At 57.5% G+C, this 15,158-nt stretch overlaps 5 protein-coding genes across 5 annotated transcripts; 2 read left to right on the plus strand and 3 right to left on the minus strand.

Moving 5' to 3' along the window:
* Positions 1-200: 200 nt before the first annotated feature.
* B0H64DRAFT_468116 (uncharacterized protein) lies at positions 201-1,598 on the plus strand (the record flags this gene model as incomplete). Its single annotated transcript, XM_062807735.1, has 3 exons — positions 201-559; positions 621-1,251; positions 1,338-1,598. 3 exons carry the CDS (start codon positions 201-203, stop codon positions 1,542-1,544), a joined length of 1,197 nt encoding a protein of 398 aa, XP_062656247.1. The 3' UTR covers positions 1,545-1,598.
* A 145-nt stretch (positions 1,599-1,743) lies between these two features.
* B0H64DRAFT_477838 (ESCRT-II complex subunit) lies at positions 1,744-2,695 on the plus strand (the record flags this gene model as incomplete). Its single annotated transcript, XM_062808219.1, has 2 exons — positions 1,744-2,446; positions 2,583-2,695. The coding sequence occupies exons 1-2, from the start codon at positions 1,840-1,842 to the stop codon at positions 2,693-2,695; spliced, it is 720 nt and encodes a 239-aa protein (XP_062656248.1). The 5' UTR covers positions 1,744-1,839.
* A 119-nt stretch (positions 2,696-2,814) lies between these two features.
* On the minus strand, positions 2,815-5,802 carry B0H64DRAFT_236357 (BRCT domain-containing protein). The gene is made up of 4 exons (XM_062799797.1): positions 5,486-5,802; positions 5,002-5,435; positions 3,558-4,947; positions 2,815-3,502 (listed from the first exon to the last, which is right to left on the minus strand). Exons 1-4 carry the CDS (start codon positions 5,576-5,578, stop codon positions 2,879-2,881), a joined length of 2,541 nt encoding a protein of 846 aa, XP_062656249.1. The 5' UTR covers positions 5,579-5,802; the 3' UTR covers positions 2,815-2,878.
* Positions 5,803-6,614: 812 nt separating this feature from the next.
* On the minus strand, positions 6,615-8,801 carry B0H64DRAFT_236365 (hydroxymethylglutaryl-coenzyme A synthase C terminal-domain-containing protein). The gene is made up of 4 exons (XM_062799798.1): positions 8,549-8,801; positions 8,344-8,446; positions 7,062-8,149; positions 6,615-7,005 (listed from the first exon to the last, which is right to left on the minus strand). Exons 1-4 carry the CDS (start codon positions 8,606-8,608, stop codon positions 6,868-6,870), a joined length of 1,389 nt encoding a protein of 462 aa, XP_062656250.1. The 5' UTR covers positions 8,609-8,801; the 3' UTR covers positions 6,615-6,867.
* A 1,294-nt stretch (positions 8,802-10,095) lies between these two features.
* Positions 10,096-13,139, minus strand: B0H64DRAFT_468120 (BCS1 N terminal-domain-containing protein). The gene is made up of 5 exons (XM_062807736.1): positions 12,774-13,139; positions 12,577-12,718; positions 12,402-12,516; positions 12,331-12,344; positions 10,096-12,249 (listed from the first exon to the last, which is right to left on the minus strand). Exons 1-5 carry the CDS (start codon positions 12,868-12,870, stop codon positions 10,290-10,292), a joined length of 2,328 nt encoding a protein of 775 aa, XP_062656251.1. The 5' UTR covers positions 12,871-13,139; the 3' UTR covers positions 10,096-10,289.
* Positions 13,140-15,158: the final 2,019 nt, after the last annotated feature.

Genomic DNA, 15,158 nt, shown 5'->3' on the forward strand with positions numbered 1-15,158 from the left:
GCGAATACGCTAAACGCACTACACAGCACTTACAGTTCTCAATCCGGTGACAGCAAAAGCTAGGGTGATAACAAAGATGGTTTGGGATATCGAGTTGAGTATAAGATAGGAGTGTTCTCCAGCGAGTTACCACTTCAAGGTTTTGCAGTCAACGACACTCAAGCAGGTACCTGGTAACACAAAGTTGATTATACAACACGATGAGCAACCTTCTTCATCTCGCCTCACTCGGGGCCTTGGCCTTGTCCCCCATGGCAGCGGCCGCTCCCTCTACCCACACCAACTTTAAACAATGCGTCCAGCTTCAGGTGCCCGTCCCGGTTGTGGCCACCAACTATCACTACACCATGATGCCCCAGGTTGACAGCAACATTGACGCCATCGACTGGACCGTGAATGTCACCACGTGGTCGAGCAAACCTGCTAAGGATCGCATCTCCGGTCCCGTGCCCGTCGACCGCACCTTCAGCATCAGTGCGCAGCTGTGCGTTCCGTCGGAGACGGGCGATAAGGCGGAAATCTTGCAGATCGCAACCCCAGGCCTTGGCTTCGATAAACGGTGAGTGAAGTATACAGGCTGGGAGTAGAGCTGAAGACTGATCGGTATCTGTTTTGTATAGCTATTGGGATGCGGAGATCAAGCCGGAGGAGTACTCCTACGTCGACGCTGCCGTCAAGAAAGGGTATTCGATTCTCACCTACGACAGGCTTGGTACTGGCAAGTCGGACAAGCCGGATGCTTACGACATTGTGCAAATCCCGACCGAGGTCGAGGTTCTGGCGGGCTTGACGCGGCTCGCCCGTAGCGGCGAGTTGATCAGCTCATCCAAGGTACTGTCGACCGCCGGTGGCAAAACCACCATCCCCGACTTCAAGGCGTCCAAGATTGTCCAGGTCGGCCACTCGTTTGGCTCGTTCTTGATCACGAGCATGCTCACGCTGTACGGTGATCTCGCCGACGGGGCCATCCTGACGGCATTCCTCATCAACACCCAGCTGGGCAAGATCGATGTCCTGCATTACGACCACGAGTTCGCTCGGCAGCACGACCCCGTCCGCTTCGGGGAGTACCCCTCGGGGTATTTCGTGCTGAATACGGAGAGCTGCATCCAGAAGCTCTTTTTCCGAAAGGGTGCTTTCGAGCCGAAGATGCTGACCTACGCCGAGAAGATCAAGCAGCCCGAGACCGTGGGCGAATACGCTTCCGAAGGTCCCCCGTCCCCCGCGCCCGAGTTCAAGGGGCCAATTCACGTGAGTTGTTAAGGGATTTCTTTCTTGTTGTACCCGCATGGGCGTTTAGAGAAGGGACGGCAGCTAAAACTTTTCCTCATGCACAGTTCTTCAACGGCGAGTTCGACAACTTCGTCTGCCTCGGCGACTGCAGGGACACGTATCTGGAGGAGGAAACCAGGAATATGTATCCCGGGGCGTCGGATATTTACCCCTACCTGCAGCCCAACACCGGCCATGCTCTGACGCTGGCGACCAACGCTTCTGCCGGTTATGAGGTCATGTTGCAGTACTTGGATTCCCAGGGACTGTAAAGGGGTTCGTGGAATTGGCGAGGGAGGTGGTGGTGGGAAGTGGTGGTATTGAACTCAACAGATGGAAACGTTTTTTGTACGAAGTAGAGTTGGTAACGTAATTTACAATCAACGATGACCGCCGAGTGTGATTCACATGCCAGGGCTTGGCATATTCAACCCCACCATGAACTCCAACAGCCCACCTCACTTTACTCACCTGCATTAACACACTCTCAGTTCCTCAACTCATACAACACCCCACATTCCAACGCCCAAACAACCCCCCTAACACCCCCTTACCCACCTCGCAACCATGACCACCCCAACCCCCTCCCAACCCTTCCTCTTCCCGCCCGACTACTCCTTCCCCCCCTTCTTCACCCGCCAAACCAACCTCACGACCCACCACGCCCAGCTCACCAAATGGGCCTCCCTCGTGCTCGCCTACTGCCACCACCACCGCATCTTCAAGCTCTCCCTGTCGGGCCGCACCGGCACCACCGGCACCACCACCACCACCACCCCAAACGACACCACCCCTCCGGGCGACAGCACCAACAACGGCACGCGCGACACCACCCCGCTCTTCCACAACCGCCGCCTCAACCGCGGCCTCTCCCACGCCGACATCCGCGAGGTGATCGATTTCCTGCGCCGGGACGGCCGCGCCGAGTACGTGCTGCCCTCCTCCTCCTCCGGCAACAACTCCACTACCACCAACGCCACGTCTTCCGTCTCGCTACTACCTCTCGGGGGGTCTGCCACAGACGGAGGCGGTGGTGGTGACATGGCGTGGATCTACTGGCGCACGCCCGAGGAGTGGGGGTCGTTGGTGGAGGGGTGGGTGGAGAGTACAGGGCAGAGGGGGAGTGTGCTGACGGTGTATGAGTTGGTGGAGGGGGATGGGACTAGGGGGAGTGGTATGTCTTTTTTTTCTTTTCCTTTTTTCTTTTCCTTTTTTCCTCTCCGTTTTGGCCTCGTTTTTGGTTGTTTTTATCTGGTCGTATATTTGGCGAGGGCGCAGAACGGTGGACGTGCTGACGAGATACAACACAGAATTCCACGGGATGGATCAGGAGTTGCTGCGGAAGGCGTTGAATGTGTTGGTGAAGCAGGGCAAGGCACAGGTTTTCGGGCAGGAGGACTCGTTGGGAGTCAAGTTCTTTTGAGAGTTCAGTCTTCATTGGATTTTTGCTTCACCCGACGACGGGAGTTAACGAGTTAATACTGGCGACCTTACATGCCAATCGGCATAGCCAAACAAAGGGACTCAAACAGCAAGACAACGCCCGAAAAATACACCCAACGCCAGGCTACCACCACACTCACCACCTCCCCATACCAACTTTCACCTACTCCGCCACCCGGTTGCTCATCGAATACTTGGGATCAAACGACAACTCCTGCCGCATCGCCACGTCCAACAGCCAGTCGGCCATGACAATCCGCGGCTCCATGTTGCCCTTGCGCGCCATCTCCTGGAACCGCGGCCACAGCTGCCTCTCGGCCGGCGACGCCCCGGTCAGCAAGTACACAGGATCCGGGCCCGCATCGCCCTCCTCATCTTCCGTGGCCAGCTTGATGGTGGTGCCGCTCCTGGCGCGGTAGACCTTGAACATGCCCCCGTTGGCCTCGGCGATGTTCTTGAACGCGTCGACACCGTTCGGGATCTCGGCCGTGCAGTAGATGGGCACGCCCCACAGCAGCCGGCCGCGGTTGGCGCGCGCTCGGTTCACCGCCTTATCGATGCTTACGCCGAACCGCGCCTCGCTGGCCTTGTCGACAAGCAGGTGGTTCTTGACCGGGGGCCGCTTGCCGGACTCGATGCAGGCCGTGATGAAGGACGAGTTGATCACGTCGGGGCCCTTGGCGAGGCAGCGGAGGAACTTCATGGTCCGGACCATGCTGGGCGCGGCCAGGTAATTGCACGGCGCATTCTCCTGCACGATCTGGATACCAAGGGAGCGGAGTTTTCTCTGTATTTGTAGTTAGTGACAAGATCGATCGACCGCAATGGACGGAGTGACAAACCCGGTCGGCTTCCTCAGTCGTTTTGTTCTCCACCCACCGCTTGTATCCCGTTAAACAGATACGCATGTCAATCTCTGGTAGCGATATCTTGGCCCTCTTGGCCGGCCGCTTGTTTTCTTGCTCATCCTCGAGATCATCCTCTGCCTTGCTGGCCGGGCTTGAACTCCTGTCCGGCCGCTCCTTGTCGAGCTGATCCGCCGCACGCTTGCCGCCCCAGATTCCGTGACCGTCCTTCGCCATCCGCTTCTTTTCCTTCTCGTACAGTGCGATGTCCGGCGCCATGTCCTGTAGCTTCGACAGAGCCTGTGCTTTCGCGCTGCGACTCGCGCTGGACATGACAGATGGGGTATCGTTCTCCTTGCCGGACCGGACGTGGCGCGTCTTTGCGGGAGTTGCGAAGTTCCCGAGTGCTGGGGTGGCTCGCGCTTTCCTAGCAGATTTCGCCGGTGCTGGGCTCGAGTCTTGCATGACACTGAAATCCCGGTCCAAGCCCACGTTGAGGGCGTTCTTCTGGGCGCGTTCGTTGATCTTCCTCTTCTTTTTGGCTGCGTCGTCCATGTGCTCCTCTCCACCGGGATAGTACCTTTCCCGAAGCGTGGGCTCATCAAAGGATGTCTGGCCAATAACCTCACCCAGATTTGTCCGTGGCGGAAAGTGTCGGTATCGCTGGTTGCCAAGGGGTAGGGCCTGGCAAGCGGCGTAGCTCTCCTCGATCCAGAAGTGGTTGACAATCTCAATGTTCCAGTCCTTAGCCGCCTCGCACTTCTCGCTGTGCATCCGTGCCGTGATAAGATGTGTGTTCTCGGCTTTCATCGTCCGAGTGTATGTCGCACCTGCTGCCATGATGAGATTTTCGAGGTATATCCGCGCTTCCCCTCCATAGTTGGACAGTGTGATCCGCATGTCCGCGAATCCGGGAATACCACCCCTGGGTATCGGGTAGTGAAGGAGCCGCCGGAATGGCGACGTCCACTCGTTGTACACCATTAAATGATACAGCCACGCCAGGTTGCCGACGTCCTTCCCTGTCTGCGATGCGCGGACGTACTGGTCACCCTCCCGGTATTGGCATACGAACATATCGCAGTCTTCGATAGCTTCGACAACCTCTCCATCGCCCTTGGTGATCTTGTCCGTAATCGTCTTGCGCAACATGTTATTGATTGGCAGATCCCATGAGAGCATGATCTTCTTCTGCGCGAAGACGACTAGTTTCTCGGCGCCTTCGGTCTCGTACGGGCCGGTTGGAACTGTCGATACGGCGCCCTCCAGTTGCTGGCTCGGGGGAACCTTTATGGCGTCTTCCGGCGCCTTGAGCAAGATCTCAGGATTTGGTAGGAGGTAGGGACCCTCATCGATTCTCTTTCCTAGCCGAAAGCAGTCATCGAACCTGGTGCAAGTCAGTCCCCGCTCCCGCATACCGAAATATTTTCAGCGCTCTTACCAGTGAGGCAGGACGATTTTGCACTTGAGATTCTTCTTCTTGGCCTCGATACACTTAGGATGGTCCAGAGACAAGGCACACACGTGCGTGGTCTGCCGCGACAGGTCCTTGGATTCCATCCCGCCGAGAGCCATAATCGCGCCGGTAATGGCCTCTTTGTCCGTGGTCGGGATATCCGCACATGTAAGGACGACGTTGGAAAAGATCATCCTGGGATCGGGCGAGAAGGGGCGGACCTGGGCGACCTTGCTACGCGCGATGGTCGCCTTGATCCAGTCGGACCTGACGGTGGGGATCATCATGGCCTGGGACTCGGCATATTGGTCGAAGTCGACGGTGTTGGAAATGATGTGGGTGGCTTGCGGGATGCGGATCATGCCCTTACGGTCCGGTTCCAGAACCTCGGCGCCATGATCTCTCACTACCTGGGAGAGCTGTTGTTGTTAGCGACAGCCAAGGGTCAATTGCCTCCTCGAACGCGCACCTGTGAAATCAGTGTGCTCGACAATGACTTGCTCTGTACGAAAGCAATCAGGCACGAGTCGAGCAAGCCCGGCCGTTCGTTTCCGTCTGCCATTTTAGAACCAGCGAATGTGCAACGCGCTACCGACACGCGTTTGCATTAGGAGGCAGACTTTCAGGACACTCAGGTCAAGAGACGACCGGGAGTTGGTAATAATTGGAATCAAAGGCTGAAAGCCAAGTTCATTGACAAGAAGTGTGTCTCGGTTTTTCAGGTTTTCAGCCTGCAGCAAACGACACAGGGTGGCAGGTGCGGGCAAGTGTTTGTGCTAAAGAGACGCGCCTCAAAAAAGCAGTGGGGTGGCATGCGGCTGACGCGAGGCAGCCGCGTCTCACATGACCAAGCGCCCAAACCCATTTAACCCTGGACGCGGGTGTGGGTCGGAGATTGCAAGGGTATGAGAGCTCAAACACACTCACCATCTCGAAAAGACTCACAAAGCCATTGACGAATCATTAGCTCGGAATCACCTCGAGGGCTCCCTGGGGATGATGTCGCTTGCGTCAACCGCTCCTCGCTTCTCCGCAAGGGTGACGCATCTCATCGCCTGTTATCCGTTGCTTGGTGTTTGACTCACTACCCCGCCATCTGTGAAATGGGAAATGGCAGGATACCAGTCTGATCGGTGACTCAAAAAGCGGCAGAGAGGAAGAAATCAGCCGGTGTTTTACGAGGGGAAATGCGGTGAGGAAAAAGGTACCGCGGGGAAATGGAGGTGGTCTGTGAAGAGGGGGCGAAGACGGGGAGATGGCTCTCGGCTTCGGCCAGCTTCGAAGAAACGCCATTCACGAACTGGTTATGGCTGAAAGTCCCCGCCATTATCGTCTGGGATATCATTGGCTTGGCTCTCTGCTAACCGTTATACATCGAACGTTGGAAACAGATCGCACAAGTGCACTCGATCAAACTAACGAATTATGCTGTGTACTCTATGTCAAGTAGCAAACCCGAGCTCGGGATAGCGGTGTTGGGCGCCGTCCCGAGTGGCCGTATCCGAGCACCTATGCATGATGGACATCAAGGGTAGATGAACACCGGTAGCTGGACGCTGACCGTAAGGGCCACATCATTATAAAAAGGTAAAAAAGAAAACGGTATCTCCATCCTCTAGCCGAGGGACCCCCTTCGCCCCTTTAAACCGCACAACGTGCCACCCAAGCAAGGCAAATGCCATGCAACCCCACCGTGTGTATCTCGTTGCGCCGTCGCCGTTTTGCCGTGCCGAAAATGCGCGCATCCCGGATCTATTAACCCTCAGAACCCAATAAGGACGGGAAGACGGCCAGGCCAGATCCGACCGTATGTCTGTCATGACGTCGTCTATGTAAAACCACGGCACTTATTTACTGCTTGATCTCATAGGTCCGCTTGAACATGTCATCGACCTTGGTGAGATAGTAGGTGCCGGCGGCGAGGGTCGAGACCTCACCCTGGGGGGTGTAGTCCTTTTGGAGGTGGGCCTTCTTGCGGAGATCGCACATCTAAGAAGTCTTCATTAGTAGGCGGTTCGACACCTTTCATACCTCGTACAACTTACAGAGTCGTAGGTCTCCGGGGGCACCTGGCGGCGAGCGGCCAGCTTGTTGGGGATGTCGAGGACCTTGGCGATGCTCTCGGTGCTTCCCTTGACGCGGAGCGAGAAGAAACTGGCAGCGAGACCGGAGCCGTAGCTGAACAGCGCTATCCTCTTGCCCTGGAGGGCCGCATCATCGACGTGAGAGACCAGGCTGGCCAGGCCGCCCCAGACGCTAGCGCAGTACATGTTGCCGCAGTTGGTGGCAACCTGGATGCCGGGGTTGACGCGCTCCTGGAAGCGCTTCTTGGTGAGACCCATAAACGTCTTCTCGACCACCTTGTCGGTCAGGGACTTTTCGTAGTCCATGTCACGGATGTCGGGGGTGACCTCGGCGAAGGCCTTGTTCTCCGGGTCGGCGAGGTAGTCGTGGTACAGGAGACGGGCGTACGACTTGGCGACGAGCTTGCAGGTGGGCGAATGGAAGGCCAAGTAGTCAAAGCGGTCCAGAGAGGTCTTCGGAACCGTGGGCTCAGCAGCGCCGTTGGCATGGCCGTTGGTCCCGTTGGTGCCGTTGACAGCTTGCGCTTCGCGCTTGCAGTAGGCGCGGTAGGCACCGTCAAGGGCCTTGGAGTAGCAGTTGATCGAGTAGTGACCATCGACGTAAGGGTACTCGCTCGTCAGGTCGGGCTTGTAGAAGTCGTAGGCGTGTTGCATGTAGCTGCCGCGGAGACCAGGCTCGAAAACGAGGGGCGCATCGGGGCCGATGAGGAGGGCAACGGCGCCAACGCCACCAGTGGGGCGAGCATTGCCCTTGGCGTACAGCGCAATGTCGCCGGTGACAACGATACCATCCCGGCCATCCCAAGCCGAAGACTCGATCCAGTTGATGGTGTTGAAAACGGCGTTAGTGCCGCCGTAGCAGGCGTTGACCGTGTCGACTCCCTCGATGTTGGTGTTGTCGCCGAAAAGCTGCATCAACACGGACTTGACCGACTTGGACTTGTCGAGAATGGTCTCGGTGCCGACCTCAAGGCGGCCGATCGCGTCGGTGTTGACATTGTAGTTCTTGATCAGCTTGGACAAGACGGTCAAGCTCATCGAGTAGATGTCTGGATGGCGGGGTACCCCGCGTCAAATTAGCCCCTGAGCACACGACTGGTTGTGGTGGCCCCGCCAACCGCCTGCCACCAAGGATCAGGGCAGAATCGGTGGGCGGGCAAGTGCAGTTCCGAGGGGTTAAAAAAAAAACACAACCTCGAGAGACCGCGAAAGAGCGAAGGGAAAAACAGGGGAAATTACTGACCTTCCCGATCGTCACAAAAGCTCATCTTTGTCTGCCCAAGGCCGATCGTGTACTTGCCCGTGCCGACGCCATCGAACTTCTCGAGCTCGGATTGCTCGACATACTACACACGCGGTTCAGAGTTGTTAGCGATGTCGGGGCCAAGGGTTGCCGCAACAGGCGTCCACGCCTGGGCACTCCAAGCGTTGCTCGCGCAAACACGCACCTGGCTGGGGACGTAGATCTCGATGGCCTTGATGCCGATGTTCTGAGGACGGGAGGCCATGTCGGGCACGCGATTGGGTTTTTTCAAGTGAGGATTAACGGCGGAGTGGTGTCAAGAGAAAGAGTCGGACGGGGGGAAAAGGAGTGGAGGGTTCTCTCGCTTTTGGAGGGGTAGATAAAGTTAGCGCACCATCCCATGTTATTTCAACAGCCATTCACCGCCTGTTTCCCCATCGTTTGTGGGTTAGGCCCCAGTTTTCCCAACATGCACGTTGTTGGGCATGTGGTGATGAAGCAAGAGGTGAGGTGGCAGCAGGGGGGGGGCGCTCGTACCTAAGTTGGGTATCTTCGCAGCCGGCAGCGAGGTTTGTTTGGTGCAGTCGTGTCTTTGTTTAAGGGGTGGAAGCCGAAGGGTGCTCGAAGAAAGAAGACGGGAGGTGGTGGGCAGATGGGGGGTGGAAGTGGGAGGGAGGACCCGGGTTCAAATATTAATGGGGGAACAATAGGTCGAGCGGATCAGACAATACCAACCTGGATCTTCCATGGGTTTCTCGGAGGTCAGACGAAGACACACAAAGTCGGGTCGATGATGCCCGTGACAAGAGAGGCCCGCACGTTGCCTGCCCGGGCCATTTTGCCCACGTTGCTCCCCTCAAGTGGCCCGGCTCCGCTATGGGCTCTGTGCCGGAACAATAATTCTCATGGATCTAATCTCTCTACGGGATATGATTTACGCGATATTGATAAACATGGATATCTCCACTACGGGCGACGCAACGGCAGGCCGGTGGCGGATAGGATTCGAGGCTGTTTCGATTTGGTGTTTCTGTCCGGGCTCGTTCACCGTCCCATCTATTGCCCCAAAGGTACAGAAATACTTCTTAAGATACGATTCAACCCATCACATATTCCGTACTTCCGTGGCCTCAGTTATTTTGCCTATAACCTAAAATTTACTTTGAAATGGGGAAAATGGAGGCGGTGGCAACGACAGAGAACCTTTTGGGCGCATATGCAACCCGATTTGGTGATCGAACCCCCCAACGTCCCGACGCGCCATTCGTCAGCGGGAAACAGCGGGCGAGACAGTGGGTCTCAGCGCTGCAGGAACGGTTCCCCATCATCGAACCGTCGAGCCGTCCCCTCCACCAAAAAAGATGTCGCGGCGCCGATGTGGCTGAGCACCGTGACAGTCTGGAACCCGTCTTGTTAATTGCGAAAGACTGGGTTCCCAATCCCGCTTCGTCAGCGGCCGCCAATGATCGCCGGTCTAGACTTTGAAGTATCAGACGACACTTGAGGGCATTCAAACACTCAAACCACTGCAGCACAACAGGAGAGCAAAAACTAGAATTGAAATGCACGGAATGAACAAATGGTAGGTAACTTGAGATTTGATTTCCATGGTGGGTATGTTTCGGCATTCTGATAACCGTAACGCTATCTGTAGGCAAATATCCAATGACTAAGTTGCGATAGTATCTGGTCCCCGAGTCCGGCCTCGCGGACGGGGTATTCTCAACCTCACACCATCTCTTGCTCCGAGGCTCTACCTCTCCCGCTCTGTCCAAGAAATGAAAACACCAAAACAAACGGTCTCCAAACCCCAGAACTCCACTCTATGCAACCAACCATCCTCCCTCCCAAGCGAAACCCCCCAAAACAGTAGGTAACATCACCAAAACCTCTGACGCCATCCAGATTACGTACCCATGGTCCGATAATCAGGGGTCGGAGAAGGCTCAACGCGCCTCAACAACGCGATCGGCACTTGCTTCCGATGGCGTCCCATACCCTGAATCAGCGCCCGGGGTCCGTAGCGGCAGCTCAGCGGCCTCCTTCGCCTTGACCGTGTCGACGGTGATAGTCGGGACGACGACGACGGGCTCCACCTTGGAGTCGGACGCGTCCTTCTTTTCCAGCTCGACAGGGGCGACGGCAACGTCGGCGGTAGCAGCCGGGGGAGCAGCAGGAGCAGCCGCCGGAGTAGCGGAAGGATCAGCGGCGGGAGACTTGCGCTTCTTCTTCGACGACTTCTTCTCCTCGCGCTCCGACTCGGACGACTCGCTCTCGGCCTCAGACGACGAAGGGTCAGAAGCCGACCCCTCGTCCGCGCCACTCCCGGCCGCCTCCTTGCTCTTGCTCTTCCTCGACGACTTCTTCGAAGCCCGCTTCTTCTTCCCCCCCTTCTTCTCCTTCTTCTCCTTCTCCTTCTCCTTCTCCTCCGCCTCCTCCTTCTTCTTCTTCTCGGCCTCCTCCTTCTCCTTCTTCTCCGCCTCCCTCTTCTCCTCGGCCTCCTTCAGCTCCTTCTCCTTCTTCTCCTTGCGCGTCGCCGCCACCCACTCCTCGGCGCCCGCCACCGCCTTCTCCGGGTGTCGCTTGTTCTTGAGCAGGAACCCCTGGATCTCGGCCGGCGAGAACTCGTGCGCGGGGATCTTGGCCGCGAACTCGCCCGCCAGCACCCCGACCCGCGCCGTCGTCTCGGCCTTCTTGCGCGCCGCCTCCGCCACCGCCGCCTCCCGCTTGCGCTCCTCCTCCGGCGTCAGCCGCGGCACGGCCGCCTTGATGCTGCGCTCCAGCTGGAACAGCGCGCGCGAGGTGGACGGCGTGGCGTCGGCGCCGGTGCCGGTGCCGGTGCCACCGGCCGCCGGGCTGCTGCTGCTGCTGCCCGGGACCGGCGCGTCGTCGCCCTCGAGCGGCGCGTAGATGGCCTTGAAGATCTGCGACGTCATGGAGGCGTCCGCCCGGTCGAACTTGACGATCATGTCCACGCGGCCGGGGCGGATCAGCGCCTTGTCCAGCTTCTCCATGTGGTTGGTCGTCATGATCAGCACGCGACCCTCCTGCGAGGCGACGCCGTCCAGGATGTTGAGCAGGCCCGAGAGGGACAGGCGGCCGGAGGCGTTGGGGTTGGGGACGGCTGGCTGTCCGGGCTGCGCCGGGCGGGGGTTGGGTGCCTCGTCGCCGTCGGCGTTGGCGGGAGCCACGGGGGCCTGTGTTCCGTCCTCGCGCGTGTGTGTCAGGCCGGCGGTGTCGATATCTTCGAGTAGGACGACGCAGCGCCGCGGCAGCTCGGCGAAGAGCGTGGCCAGGTTCTCCTCGTTGGCGGTGACGGAGCTGAGGCTGACGATGTAGATGCGCATCTTGAAGAAGCCCGCCAGGGCCAGGCTGAGCGAGGACTTGCCGGTGCCTGGGGGCCCGTAGAGCAGGTAGCCCCTGCGGTAGGGGATGCCGCGGTTGGCATACCAGCGCCGGGTCGTGGGGTTGAGGTAGTCGGTCACGTCGTCGATCAGGTCCTGCTTCAGCTGGTCGTTCAGGATGACGGTGGAGAAGGGCCGCGACGTCCGCGACATGCACCGCTGCCACTGCGGCTCCGAGCTCCCGGCCTTGGAGGTGCCCCGGTAGATGGCCGTCTTGGCCTCGTCCTTCTTAAGGAACGCATCCCTCGCCTCGTGCAGGAGCTCCTTGAGGATGGTCGGGTTCCGGCCGAAGCACGAGATGGAGATCTCCTCGCGCTCGCTGGCCGTCATGAACGCCGACTGTTGTTGGTTCTGCGTCCGGCGGAAGGAGAGGATGTGGCCCTTGTAGATAAACCAGTGGCTGCCGAACGTGGGCGTGTAGGCGAGGGCCTTCTTCTTCTGCCCCATTGCGCCGCCTTCTTCGCCCTCCTCGCCCTCCTCGTCATCGTCGAAACTGCGCCATCTGCTAAGAGAGTTAGTCGGCTTATTCATTCTGACATACTCGGAAGGCTATTGGACGGTGCCACTCAAGATGATCACGTACAGATACCAGGATCGCTATCAATGATGTTAGCCATAATTCTCCTTTTCACCCATTTCGGGGCTTGCACTCACACTATTGAGGTTTGTGTTCACAACGAATCTCCTCGCGCCCTGAGCGAAGCGCTGGTTGGACACCCAGGCCATCAGGTAGTTGAAGATCTCATCATCGACGCGAACATCACACCGTCTTCACAGGACATGGTTAGCCAGCCTCGGCGATGAAGCATGGTCCGGAATTTTAACTCACGACATCAGGTGCGATTCGGCCAGGTCTGAAAAGTACTCGCTGAAGTAACGCCATGTGAAGGTGAGTCCGCCGAAAAGGAGGACCAGCGGGATGTACAAGTTCAGGTCAATATGGAGGTATTTGTTGAGGGCCGAGGAGAATACTGTCCATTGGTGTTAATTATATTTGTAAGTTGCAGCAAGTTCAAAATTACATACCAGAAAATCCAGGGAAGAAAAGGTCTAGGAGGTAATTTTGCGGGACGCCCGTTCCAAGTTCCTCACCCCCATCGGGGGACGGTGGGAAGGTCTCCATGGTGAGTGACTCGAGCAGCCGGGTAACAGAGTAGGAATGATAGCCTGATGAGAATATGGAGAAGGGGCTGGAGGGGAAGGGATCTAAGAAGTCGGAGGAATACAGCTTGAAGGTGTTGGGAAGTTGAGGGGAGGTTGTCCCTTATTTATATTGAAGCACGAGCCCTGGTCGAAGGTGGATGGATGCTTGCGTGGAGGATTCTCGTTGCGTTGCTGCAAGGCAGGTCTGGGGCAGGTCGGTCTGGGGTAGGTTGTTGATCTAGAATCGTGGTTGGCTTGTCCGTCCTCATGACGCTTATTTAACTCCACCACCGAAGGCAGACGCACGGCAAAGAAGGCCCTCTTTGAACAAGGCCCGGTGAGGCATCCCATTTTTCATCCCATCTCATACACTTGGCTGCGGCCGTTCTGTTGGTTGTTAAAATGTAGGTACATACACAGCCGCACGTTGACACCGCATCCCGGCATTGGATGCAGTGAATCCGTGAATCCCGGTTGCCATGGCCCCCAAACCCTCCGCGCCTTTCCGGGCGGGCGGCGTCATCCGCATCGCATGCTACGAAAACCCGGCGGCCGTCCCGACAAAACGGCCCCCTCCGATGCGGTGCCTTGAGCTACGATATTCCCGCACGCCCTTGGGTTTCCACCGGTGAGGTTGAGGACCACAAAGACGAGGACGACGTGAACAAAGCTACACGGTCGGCCAGCCTCGCCCCTCCCCACAGAGTGGCGGGATGATGATGCCGGCCGCCGGCGGGCCACGAGGGTGCGAAACCCCACCATGAAGATCTTCTGAGGACGGAGTCATACCCGTTTAGTGCTCGCCGAACTGGCCGAGCTGGCGTCCTAAATGACTGGCTGCGGCATGAATTTCGAGCCGTATGTATACTAACGAGGTAGTTCCTCTGCACCGTGCAACTCGCGCGGGTGGTATGGACTCTTCCCTAGGCAGCCAATCGACCGATTTCGTAATAGAACCCTGTCGGGTGTGAGGTTTCGTCGTCACCCACGCACCATTGTGGACTGTGTCGTAAGGCCTTGCGTGCGCGCACCAGAAGTTCCTCAGGCTCCCGTCTCAGGTCAATCGGGTTCGATCAGGCCAAGCAATGCGCTGAGTGAGTTGCATCGAAAAACGATGTCGGTGGCCTAATCAAGGCTCCATCAGGCTTCGCCTGCATGATGTTCGGCAAGATGCGCTACAGGAGCAGGAAGCCTGTTCTTGGGATGAGACATGGAGATTGGACGTTGTCCGAGGGGCGGTGAGGCGTTCTTGGGCGGCAAGTTCAACCGTGTGCATGGCGGGGCAAGCGGCGTGGCGAGCGTGGGTGTGTGGGATCGTCGGCCTTGCAGCCAGCCCTATGAGTGGGAAAGTCACTGGGGTTTTTGCCGAGCTGTTTGTAGGTGGTTCCAGACTTCCAGGCAAGTTCTTCCACTCACCTTGATTATTCGTACACTATAGTGACTACATAATAGTATTCTAGGCTGTTACCTCAAGAACTTGGAATTCCACGTCTCGCCAAATTTGAAGCTTGCGTTTTGTGCTTCTTGAGCTGAGTTTGTGGCGTGTCGAGACTTGGTTGAACGTAATCTGTAATCTGTACTCCAACAACACTACGACACTTTTCGGGCTTGGAGATCAAAGTACTGCTCCTTACTTATTCTTTCCCCCCTTCCCCCGCGGATTTTCTTATATTTTATTCCTGTTGGTCCTCTGCTGGGGCCTCCAAGTCGTGGCCGAAGTGTCTTTGGCTACTGGGTACCATTTGTTCAAGTCGCGCAAACCGATCGGATTGGCGATTGGCGAAGGCCTCATCTCCCAGCGCCTTGTCCCGGGAATAACTTTGCGGACCACAGGAACCTAGAGTCAGTGATTTGCCAGAACCCACTGCAGGCGGCTGCCTCATCCCGAAGAAAGTTCTATGCCGTCCCGTGCAGCGCCCCGGAGGAAATGCGGTCATCAAGGTGGGACAAATGCATGCACCACTGTGGCGCAAGGCGAGGGCAGGCCGGGACCGATCGTGACCTGGCCGGTGCGCTGGCCTACCCCGCCTTGACCGATGGCGAGAGGTGGTTACCCCACCACGGCCGGAGCGCGCGAGCACACGAGCGGCGAGTTTGAGTAACCTCACTTCGGTTCGCCAAGAAGGGCTCCCTCCGTTTGGTGTCATGGAAGCGATGGTGGTGTTGATGACACATCCGGTTGCAACGGGAAGTCCATATCTGTGCCCGTAGCCAAGCTATGTAGAAACGAGGGCGCCAATACGCGCCGATGCCGTGACTCACCGTCAC

The sequence above is a fragment of the Chaetomium fimeti genome (assembly GCF_033439085.1).
Source record: "Chaetomium fimeti strain CBS 168.71 chromosome Unknown B0H64scaffold_7, whole genome shotgun sequence".
Taxonomy (NCBI): Eukaryota; Fungi; Ascomycota; class Sordariomycetes; order Sordariales; family Chaetomiaceae; genus Chaetomium; species Chaetomium fimeti.

Bases quoted from the DNA above. Each gene is read 5' to 3' on its own strand.
- B0H64DRAFT_236357 (XM_062799797.1), bottom strand. From the start codon at position 5,578: ATGGCAGACGGAAACGAACGGCCGGGCTTGCTCGACTCGTGCCTGATT. The intron at 5,436-5,485 runs GTGCGCGTTCGA...TAACAACAACAG, and splicing joins CGAGCACACTGATTTCACAG to CTCTCCCAGGTAGTGAGAGA. The intron at 4,948-5,001 runs GTAAGAGCGCTG...GACTTGCACCAG, and splicing joins AAAATCGTCCTGCCTCACTG to GTTCGATGACTGCTTTCGGC.
- B0H64DRAFT_236365 (XM_062799798.1), bottom strand. From the start codon at position 8,608: ATGGCCTCCCGTCCTCAGAACATCGGCATCAAGGCCATCGAGATCTAC. The intron at 8,150-8,343 runs GTCAGTAATTTC...CCCGCCATCCAG, and splicing joins CTTTTGTGACGATCGGGAAG to ACATCTACTCGATGAGCTTG. The intron at 7,006-7,061 runs GTAAGTTGTACG...AAGACTTCTTAG, and splicing joins CCCCGGAGACCTACGACTCT to ATGTGCGATCTCCGCAAGAA.
- B0H64DRAFT_468120 (XM_062807736.1), bottom strand. From the start codon at position 12,870: ATGGAGACCTTCCCACCGTCCCCCGATGGGGGTGAGGAACTTGGAACG. The intron at 12,719-12,773 runs GTATGTAATTTT...ACCAATGGACAG, and splicing joins TTTCTTCCCTGGATTTTCTG to TATTCTCCTCGGCCCTCAAC. The intron at 12,517-12,576 runs GTGAGTTAAAAT...TGTCCTGTGAAG, and splicing joins GCCGAATCGCACCTGATGTC to ACGGTGTGATGTTCGCGTCG.